Source organism: Ammospiza nelsoni, chromosome 3 (genome assembly GCF_027579445.1).
Source record: "Ammospiza nelsoni isolate bAmmNel1 chromosome 3, bAmmNel1.pri, whole genome shotgun sequence".
Classification (NCBI taxonomy): Eukaryota; Metazoa; Chordata; class Aves; order Passeriformes; family Passerellidae; genus Ammospiza; species Ammospiza nelsoni.
In genome coordinates, this window is record NC_080635.1 from 59,237,280 (window position 1) to 59,247,695 (window position 10,416).

The 10,416-nt window shown below is 43.4% G+C and overlaps 1 protein-coding gene and 3 non-coding genes across 4 annotated transcripts; all 4 read right to left on the bottom strand.

Moving 5' to 3' along the window:
- Nucleotides 1-3,591: 3,591 nt before the first annotated feature.
- RPS12 (ribosomal protein S12) lies at nucleotides 3,592-7,560 on the bottom strand. Its single transcript, XM_059469438.1, has 6 exons — nucleotides 7,507-7,560; nucleotides 7,316-7,367; nucleotides 6,781-6,897; nucleotides 4,985-5,087; nucleotides 4,429-4,530; nucleotides 3,592-3,681 (listed from the first exon to the last, which is right to left on the bottom strand). The coding sequence occupies exons 2-6, from the start codon at nucleotides 7,327-7,329 to the stop codon at nucleotides 3,619-3,621; spliced, it is 399 nt and encodes a 132-aa protein (XP_059325421.1). The 5' UTR covers nucleotides 7,330-7,367; nucleotides 7,507-7,560; the 3' UTR covers nucleotides 3,592-3,618.
- Nucleotides 4,026-4,160, bottom strand: LOC132071904 (small nucleolar RNA SNORA33). Its single transcript, XR_009418247.1, has one exon. It is a non-coding gene; the product is annotated as a small nucleolar RNA SNORA33 (small nucleolar RNA).
- Nucleotides 4,594-4,680, bottom strand: LOC132071905 (small nucleolar RNA SNORD100). The gene has a single exon (XR_009418248.1). It is a non-coding gene; the product is annotated as a small nucleolar RNA SNORD100 (small nucleolar RNA).
- On the bottom strand, nucleotides 5,996-6,070 carry LOC132071895 (small nucleolar RNA SNORD101). Its single transcript, XR_009418239.1, has one exon. It is a non-coding gene; the product is annotated as a small nucleolar RNA SNORD101 (small nucleolar RNA).
- Nucleotides 7,561-10,416: the final 2,856 nt, after the last annotated feature.

Below are 10,416 nucleotides of genomic sequence, written 5' to 3' on the forward strand. Positions count from 1 at the left end.
ACAGCAAACAAGGAACAAAATCAGACAGAGGCAATTCTTAGCCAGAAATGTTATTAAACAGAAAATATTGGGGCTTAATTTTTTAAAGGATATTTTGTGGCATATTATGAAATATATTTTTTCTATATGTGGGATTAATTCTCACCCTTCATAAAGTACTTAATGCATTAAATAAGACAAGAACATATCTTCTCTTGGCAAAGCAGGCAAAGTAAACAATGCTCTCCAAATTAATGGCTGAAGCCCACAAAAGTGCTTGTGCAGCAGCAGATTTGCTGCTGACAAGCCCTGATGCCCCAACACTTGTGCTACTGCAAAGCACACCAGCACATTGTGACTAAACTGTCCTAAACCAAAATTATCTTCAAGTGAGCTCTCATGCTCACACATCAGAAGCACACACAGTCCCTTTTAACCAGAAGCAGCTGAGTAGCTGTACCACTGTCCCAAACTCCAAGGGACTGCAACAGTGAAATATGTACTGTCATGGGAAACAGAGGTCAGGTATAAACAATTCTCCCACAGGAGCTGCAGTCAGGCCCATGACTCCATCAAAGCAGGAACTGTGCAAATGTGGTGCTGCTGCTGTGCATATACTCAAGCTTTTGTGACCTACAGCAAAACACAGACAGAAAACAGTAGTGGTCCAGATGACACACAGGTGGCTCTAAAAGAAAATTAGCTTAACTGGTTTCAAGACTTTTATTATCACGTAGGATGTTCTCCAATGCTCTCTGGGAGTCTGTTCTTGACACCTTCAAAATGACTTCCCAGAATTTCTTCAGACTTCATAAGCTTTCTACTTCATGGTGAAACTTATTTTAGGCCTGTAAACACCTACCCTTCCATACAAAACCCATCCAATCCCACTACTACAATTCAGAAAACAAAAAATAATTCTCAAGATTTTGCCAATCTAAAGCTACAAAACATACATCATTGAGCAAACCATTCTGTTTTATTCTAGTTTGAAAAGGAAAACATGGAAGTGACATTAAACACGATGAAAAGTCAGGGTCAGTCCGGGAACCCTAACTCTGAAGTCTTAATTTTCCGTTCCCATATTTAGTGCTGTCCAACCATACCCATTCTTGCGACTAGTAATGTACCGCTTTGGGCAGGGAGGCTGCAACCTCAAGTAGAATCCCTACTGAAAAAAAAAAAAAAAAGCCTACTCCTCCAAAATCTTATCTGAAATCCTGCAGGACATACAAAAATCAGTACATCAGTACATTCAGTTTATCAAGAAAGCATGAAGATATTGGCTCTCTAGTCTACAAAGCAGAGGCCTCAGAGAAGCATTTACGAAGTGATGCAGTATAAGGAGTAGTAGGCACTTCTTTGCCTCAGCCAGTTTGGAAAAATAAAATAAACCTTTACAAAATATCAAGGTGAATCAAAAGCCTTGGGTAGAATTTCAATCTCAGGAAATTTCTGAAAATAAACCAGACCCTAGGGAGAATTTTAAATAAAAAGCATGAAGCAAACAATCAGTTCTCCAATGCTCACTCTGCGTAAGCTCCAAGATCACTCGTAAAGCCTAATTTCCTGGAAAAGTCCTAATTTGAAACATAAGCATTTTGATAATATTTAATTTCAACCTAAATCCTTCTTTAAAAAAAAAAAATTTAGTAAGTGTTGATGCTATTCCAATGAAAAAAAAACTTGGCATGAAACTATGCAATTCCCTGGTATTAACATTCATTGCTATGTAAAATGGTATGGTAACACTAAAAAAATAACACTCCTGAATGTTTACTGAGGTATCATTCCACTGCAGTGAAAGAAACACTGCCTAACAAATTTGCTTGTAAACTACAGCTCCCCTTACTTGAATCCCTTCACAGCAATTAAAAGGAAATGCAGTATTCCAGCTACTGTTAATGTTGCCATTACACTGGTATAAATCAAGCACAAAAAACATTTTGATTTTTTTTTTCACATCAAGATAAAACACGTTAAATGAGTATTTTGCAAACCCAAATGGTTTGTGTGAGCTGGACTTTTCTCAACTTGGTTGCAGGCTCAACAAATATGAATTAAATAATGGAACAAACTATGTTGGAAGCGATCATTGAGTCCAACTGCAAACCAAACACTGGCAAAACCACTTGCCTAAGCATCACATCTACAGGTCTTTTAACTGCCTGCAGGACTGCTGATTCCACCATTTCCCTGGCATTCTCCAATGCCTGACTGTATTTCCTAACACCTCGCCAGGCCATTTCCTCTTAACCTGTAACTTGCTACTTCAGAGACGAGACCACCACCTCATTACAACCTTTCTGATGGCTGTAGAGTGGTATGGCATCCCCCAAGCCTCCTCCAGGTTTAATAACCGGCTTCCTAACTGGCCCCAACCCTTCACAAGATTTGCCAGCCTCTTTTGAACAAACTAAAGTGCCTTAAGGTCTGGTTTCTGAGAACATGCATTAGTTTAGCAGAAAGATACACACCTCACATATTTGTCCAGGTGACCTTATTGAGTACACCTGAAAATGTTACTATAGAAATCTTAACAACGAAGTCACCCAGATGTAGCTACTACGAAGTAGCAGACAGGGCCAAAACCAAAAAGACCCTTCAAGAGCCTAAAGAAGAACTGTAAGAGAAAGGCATCTGAGCCCAGCTGGAGAAGATGCCTGCCTTAGCTCTCACATTTAGAACTAGGAGTATCAAGAGGGGTTACAAACCATAGTAAAAAATCTAAGTTGAAGAGCCTGAAAACAGATAAACATTCCCATCTCTTCAGCCATTGATGCTCAGTCCCAAATATTCACATTCGTATCTTACACATCAGCATAATCAGCAATTCCTTATGACTCACTCCACTTTTGAGCTACTTGGCAGAAAATTTAAGACACATGTAACAACTTGCAGGAAGATAACAAATCACACCAGTCTGAATCCCTTGCTTCCAAAAAACAGACAGAAACACAAGTTCTGAACAACTACAGAATCCAAAACACTAGGGAAGTTACGAGTTTAACACTACCTAATGTGAGCAAGTGAGAATTCAATTACTTGGCTACCCTACTGAGAACTAGAGAATCAGAGCTACAAGTGCATGACAATACTAGTTAGAAGACGCTATCACCCACAATTTGAGCCAGAGGAACAAGTAAAACACATATTGTGTCCATTAACTTCCCTGGATGAATTAAAAAAGCATTTATAGAAATCCTGCAACATCTCAGAAGAATTGGTAAACAGTTAAAGCTGTTCTTCTCATTTGTCTCAGCAGAAGGACCCAAATTATTATCACAGAGGCAGTAATACTTAAGTTACTCAGAATCCTAGAAATACAGACCAAAGCACCACTAAGCAAAGACAGTATTTAACTATCTGAATTATTGCAACTTGAATCTGTGCCATGTTCTAGCTAGTAACTTCTGGGGTAGAAAAAAAAACAGAAGTACCCAAAACCAGGAATAGTGGCAGGGATCCCCATGATCTTTTTAGCAAACTGACTTAGTTAAAATACTAATAAACCACACCAACAAATGCAAAGTTTTTTGCATCTTCTGACGCTACCCTTTGCAACTCGAAAGAACTGTTCCACAGACACCAAAGCATTAATCACACATACACTAGACTGGTTCAAAATTTATTTGCCATTCATTTCTTGCACTTGAAGTACTCCTCGATGACATCTTTGGCCTGAGATTCCTTGCCATAGTCCTGTAACACAAAACAACATATTGTTAACATAAAGACAGACTCATTCTAAATTTCACAAACTGTTTTTCATAAGGAAACATGGGATTACAACACTTTTTCAAAATAAATTCCCAAAATTCCATACAAGTAAGCTCAAGCAATTTGCCAGTTTTCTCCCCGCTCTTTAACAAGACTATTCTAATAAAGTACAGCTGTATTTCATGCAAATGAATGAATGAAATTTGACATGGACACCCATTGACAGGAATGCAAACAAAATGTTCTCTGCTAAAAGAAACTCAAAGCACGTGAAAAAGTAGCATAACTATGAGCATGCATGCAGAAGGCACTAGTCTTCATTGTGAAGATGTAGCCATCTCTTGGGACCTCAGAGACCACACAGTCTTCAAGGCTCGTACTGTGGCTTTACTTTGCCAGTGTTATTGTGAAATAAGCTCTGCACAACATTTTCAAGTTGAGCAGACACACTGAACTGGCTTTTCTGTCTAAAGCAAAACTTCCTATCTTCTAAGCAGGCCTTTCCTTCTAATGATTACTGGCAGGTAGGCATTGAGGACACAACTATTAACTCACAATATGTACATGAGTAAATAAACATGACAGAGCCTATGATACAGGAAAGCAGCTTCTATTCACCATTCACAAAAAAAATTAGGAGCTGTATTAAACAGTTCCTTATCTAATGCAACCTTTAGTTTACTAATTATTTTCAGAAGTCAAGAAATAAAACATAATTAGCAATCTTACTTTGACAACCACACAACTGCAGCCCACCACTTTGCGAGGTTTTCCTTCTCGGTCGATCTTGCAGAGACCCACCCATTCGCCGAGCTTCTTGTTGTCATCAACCTGTGCAGAGCACATCACATTAGAGCTTGCCATGCCCAGCACGGCTGGCTCAGCCTCCAAGCTGCTGTACTGTCAGAAGCATTGGGTAACGGATGGCTGCTTTCCTCACAGGAATCAGCAGAGGGAGCCAAAGTATCATCATCGTACAGCTTGAGCCTCCCTGAAGCCACAGGAATGCTCCTCCCGCCCTCCACTCCCAGCAGTAATTTTACTTATTATACAGGACACCAGAACTCACTTAAACTGTGCAAAATAACTAATCCACATCCCTTGCCATTTACACCCACAGGTTTTGCACTGTGGAAAAATGGCAATCAGAACTACAACAATCTGCTGCTAAGTCCTGCCTAGGCAAGCCATACACAGAATTACAGTAGTGTTCTAAAGGTTCAGCTCTCTACATGCTGAAGCAAGCAGCATAACTGTTCCAAACTTTTGTCTCAAGTTCACGCACCTTTATTAAGTTGATCTGATGTTCTGCACAGAGCGCTTCAACTAACTTTACATATGTGGGTTCATCACAGTTTGAAGCCAGAACACAGAGATGGGCTTGGCGTCTAAAAAAAAAAAGAGAACCGACAGATGTTACTTCAGGCACCAATTAAAATTTCTTGATAATCAAAACCAAAAATAATTGCATTCAGCACATGCATTTCTAGAGAACCACTTCCTATGCTTTAACTTTTGGTTATCAGACACCATAAGCTTTTGAAATACTAAATATACTTTTGATGTGGTTTGTCACTTTTAATGTTATTTATATATACATTACAGGCTATTCATATATTGTTAGCTTTATCCTAAGATTCTATTCCTGCTTTGAAAGCTTCTAAAAATCCCACTTCTAAAAATAAACTCTCAGCCATTGGAAAAAGTCTAATGACTGCATAAACACCAGGTACCCTACAGAACTGTCACTGTTACAAAGCAACCAAGTTACAAGTGACTTTTTCATATTTACCACAGATTACAGTAATACAGTAATTTAACATTAGAATTTTAGTTATTAAAAGTTTGAATTTCCACGCCAAAGTGTTTTCAAGTTCTTCAGAACAATCTTTTCTACTTACGTTCAGAGAAGCTGTAATGACAGGGCCCCAATTCTAATTAGGATCTTTGTATACTGTGGTACAATGTTAAGATACCAAAGGGATACCTGACAACAGAGAGAGCTGAGTAGGTCTTCTATGCTTAACCTAATGAAACGTGACCTCTGCAAACAAGGTCACTTTTCCCTAAAAAGACCTTCTTTATCAGGACTGTCACCAGAATGCCAGAAATGTTTCCAAGCAAGAACCATTGCACACAAATGTGTAGAAGCCTCACACACACATCACCCTAAAACACAGCTTATAAAGCAGGAGCTGAACTCAGAGAACTCGCACAAAGCAGCTGTGAGCTACCCAAGCTCACAGTATTTCTCTGCCCTTGTTTAGTACCTTGTCCCAGAGGTTTCTGCATACAGGTTTGTCAGACAGCAGTTATCACTCACAGGACGAGTGAAGGGGTATCCGACTAACTGAGAAGTCATCACCCAAACACTGTAGCTTTACATCTAAGCAGATTTTTCTTGCAAGTCAAGTATGGATTTACAAATAAACACACACAGGGGTGTATGCATACCTGGAGATACACATGCATTTTGCCCTAGAAAATACCATAACTGATTACCCAATAACTGGCACAGAGGTTCAACAATGTTTTGATATTGCACCTTGACAATTTACTTACTGCTGCAATATACAAAAAAAGACAGCAAAAAAAAGTTTAAGAAATCTATGAATTTAAGGCTTTTTCATAAAAAGGAAATGAACTTTTCCAGGAAAAGTCTGAAATATATATATTAACCCTATTAAAATCATCTAAAGTTTTGAGAATAATTTATTACTTCTTAAAATATAAAGTTCTTGAAACCTAGATTTCCATAGCCATATACAGCAGGCACGATTAAATTTTCTTCACAAAACCCATACACCCATATGAACACTTGGTGGCACTGGGGCCACAAAATTACAGAAATTAATACACCAGATCCTGCTATTCTTTAACTATTGAGTTTAGCTTTTATATTTTAATATTTCTCTTAAAGGCCCCAAAAGACAACAATTACTGGCAGATAGCTATAATCTTGTGTAAGTTAAAACTGAACACCTGAACAAAATGGCCACTGCAGGTGTTCAATACACCTCATCACAAGGTCTCACCCAGTTTTACCATTCACAGCAGAGAAACTGGTGACACCACACTTACTTGTCCAAGGCTTTGGCTGCTTCACGGATACCGCGAGCAAGGCCATCGTGGATAAGTGCGGTCTTCAGCACTTCTTGCAGAGCGGTGTTAACATCCATTACACCTCCAGCAGTAATGCTAAAGAAAAGACACACACTATGTTCTCAGCGTGCCAACAACTTTCAGCTATAAGCAAAAGCTTCCCGTTCACCTGCAAGCATCCGGCCATTAAAAAAGGACAGAAAAAAAGCAAGTTAAAGCACTATGCCAAAGGAAAACGAGACGAAGGACGAACTCGAAAGAAGCGAAGGCACTAAATCCTCCTGGCGAGCCACCGGGCCATGCTGCCTCCATGCTCCTTTGGGGAGGCGAGGACGCCATGCGCACAGCGGCCCTGCCAGGCGGACCCGCGCCCGTCTCCCGGCCTGCAGGAAGCACGCAGCAGCACCGCGCCGGGGCCTGCACACGCGGCACAGCCAGAGCTCCCGAGCCGGACGCGCCACGGAGCGACCCGGCCCCTCCGCCCGCCGCCCCCGACGGCCCCGGCCCTGCTCACCCTTCCTCGGCCATGGCGCTCTCGGTGGGTGCGGTCCCCGCCTGGGTTCCTACTGCAAATACAGACACAGGCCGCCCCGGTGAGCGGCGCCGGCCGCCCCGGGGCCCCCGCCCGGCCCGCTCCCGCCGCGATGCCCCGAGGGCCGGGGGGATTCCGCCCGGCCGGGCCCCGGCGCCATCGCGGACACTCACCCGGCACCGCCGCGCGCCGCTGCACAGAGAGGGGGCGGCGCTCCCGCCGCGTGCTCTTATAGCACCACAGGACCCCGGCCTGGGTGTGCGCGTGCGCGGGCTGGGGCTGCCCGCCGCGGTGCCTGATTTTGGGCCTGCCTGCCCTGTGTCCGCGGCAGCGGGAGATTTGTGCCGGTTTGAAACCGAGAGCTGGGAAGTGGTTTGAAACAGAAATTAAAGGATGAAACTGAGTAGCTGTAAGCAACAACTGCAAGGTGGCTTTGTCAAACAAATACTCTATGGGAGATACCTCTGCTGTTCCCAATGGCTGACCCCAGCAGTCACAGTGAGGCCCTTCCTCAAGGAAGATTAAATAAAGCTTCACAAGAAACTCAGTTTGCTACTTTTCTTTAGGGAAGGAACGGTGCCAATTAGGTCTTTGAAGGAAAACTTAACACCCAAGACGTTCCATAAAAAGGAACGTTGTTCTTTTAATAGAGAAATAACTTTTAAGTGCCCATATTATCCATTTGATCTGGAGGAGCAGCCTCCGGAGGGATCCCCAGCTGTGGCAGCCGGGCAGGGCTCACCTCGGGCTGGGTCACCGGCCAGGGCTCACCTGGGCTGCTTCCCTGGGCAGGACGGGCACCCGGTGCTGCCAAAGCCGGCTGGCCTCACTGGCACCGTCCCTCTGCCCTGGCAGCCGAGAAATGGGGAACATGGAGAAAACACCCTAATGCCCCTCTCTGCCAGCAGGTCACAGCGCTGAGCTGTAGATTGGAAGCCTCATAAGTGCGACTGCTCAGCCCTGTTCCTGTCACACATGCACAGGTGGTTCAGCTGACGGCGAGTGCAGCACGGCCACCGCACTGACACGTGTTCCTCACTTGGGTGCTGTCAGTCTGACACGGGGCTTTGTCCATCCCAGCTGCTTCTGATGGATGACTTGACTGTTTGGTATTCTACATATCACTATCTTTGTAAAAAGACCATAGTGATAAAATAAAAGTAGGTCACAAATTTTGATAGCCATGGTTTGTGGCTAGTGCAATCAAACACATTTGTCACCAGCGTTGTTAGCCACTCTTTCCACAATATGTTCTTCCTTGGTCTTCCTGGTGTTGCCAAGCAGCAGGCTGTAGGCTAAATACAGCTAGGGAAGGGACACCGTGCACAAAGCAATTCACTGCAGCTGGTCAGGGCAGAGGAAGACAGGAAAAGTGGAACCTGCTCGGTTGTCTTGGAGCTGCCCAGCTCAGCCTGCACAGCTTTTCAGAGCCTGCCTGGGGAAATGCTGGCTGGAGGCTGCAGCACTTCCAGGCTCCAGCAGTGAGACACAGCTCATGCCAACTCTGAGACAGTCACCTACATTTACACAACAGAGATCTATAAAGGGCAGAAGCCAACCCCTGAGCAAGTCATGGAGAGAGAAGCGCAGTATGAGGGCTGTCCTCTCCCTGCAAACTGAGCTACCAAGGACAAAGTGGGAACAACCCTGCCCACTGCTAACACGGCAGCCTCTGAGATGCATTTGGCTCCTCCAGTGGTGCCATGTATTGCTTGAAACTCTGAACTGCAACTCCTGCTGCAATACCCCGATGTGTTGCAACCACTACAGTCCCAACATAGATATTCTAATTTAGCAGCTCCTGTGAAACAGGAGCTCTTCCTCCACAAGAAGTAGGAACATGTAATTTCCTTTGCACTGCTCAGAAAGCATGCAAGCACAGCACACACAAATAATACTGCTCGCTTTTTTCCCACCTCTTCAGGGGAGAATGTTTTTCCCTATATCCATCCATCACTTGTGCCCTTGAAAAGCCTCAAAGGCACCTAATCTACAGGGCAGTTTTTGTAGTGAGTGGAACAATATACCATTATCTGCCCTAAAGGTCTTGAAAGGATAAGAAGTCTGTATGCAGCCTATGACACATCAGTATCTCCAGGAAGTGCTATATACATTCAGCCCAGGAGATGGAAGCATGCACATCTGAAAGCTTTGTATTACAGCAAAAATGATAATAACAGTCAAAGTATAGTCTAATATTCTAGCAGCCCACCACTAAAAAGCAGTTTTCCTAGAACAGTTGCGAGAAAACAAAGCTGTGCTGAGATAAAAGTTACATATTTGTAGAGAGGAAGTTTTCATTGGCACTGAACTCTGTGTGGAAATGTTGGTATAGCCTAGTGGGAGTCTGTTATTTTTGTCTAATAACTAATGAAAGCATATGATCTTGTTGGAAAGTCTGCTTCATTGCACAGCATGAGCTCAGCATTCATGTGGGTGTTCTGCAAGCTGTTGGTACTACTCCACCTGCTCCACCTTTCTCTCTATATTCCTAGAAGTAGTAGCTAATTTCTTAAGCTCTGCATTTTCCCTTGAGCACCCTGCAGTTCAAATGCTGGCATACAGCCATGGGGAATGAACTGTTTAAACCAAGGACTGCAGTCCTGTGTTAGAAGTACTTCCAGTGCACTTGAGGCTGGGTGAGTGGTGTAATGTGAGTGCTAGAAAATGAGGAGCTGGCAGATGCAGTGTTCTAAAGGGCTGAGGTGCTGTCAGTGCAGATGCTAATCTTCAGCTTCACTGAGCAGCCAGCCCCAGCAGAGGAACTTGGTCCTCTCAAAATTTAGTTATATTACAAACAGCATAATGTGCTGCCTATAAACTCGGATTTAGGGAGAAGAAGATGAGCTGCTGTCACATGGCATTCAAGAATTTTTATTCTCTCCAGCCTGCTGTTCTGAGTGATCCATTTGGACTCACCATCTTGCTGCATGTATTTAAAAACCCTCTGGTTATAGCTACTACCCTTTGCACTTGCCATTCAGTTCCTTGACACTCCCTGACTGTCTCCCTTTCCAGGCTGGCAGCCTTCCTTTCTTTTTCCACTCTGATCAAAATGGGAACTGAACCTGGGGACTTTTTCA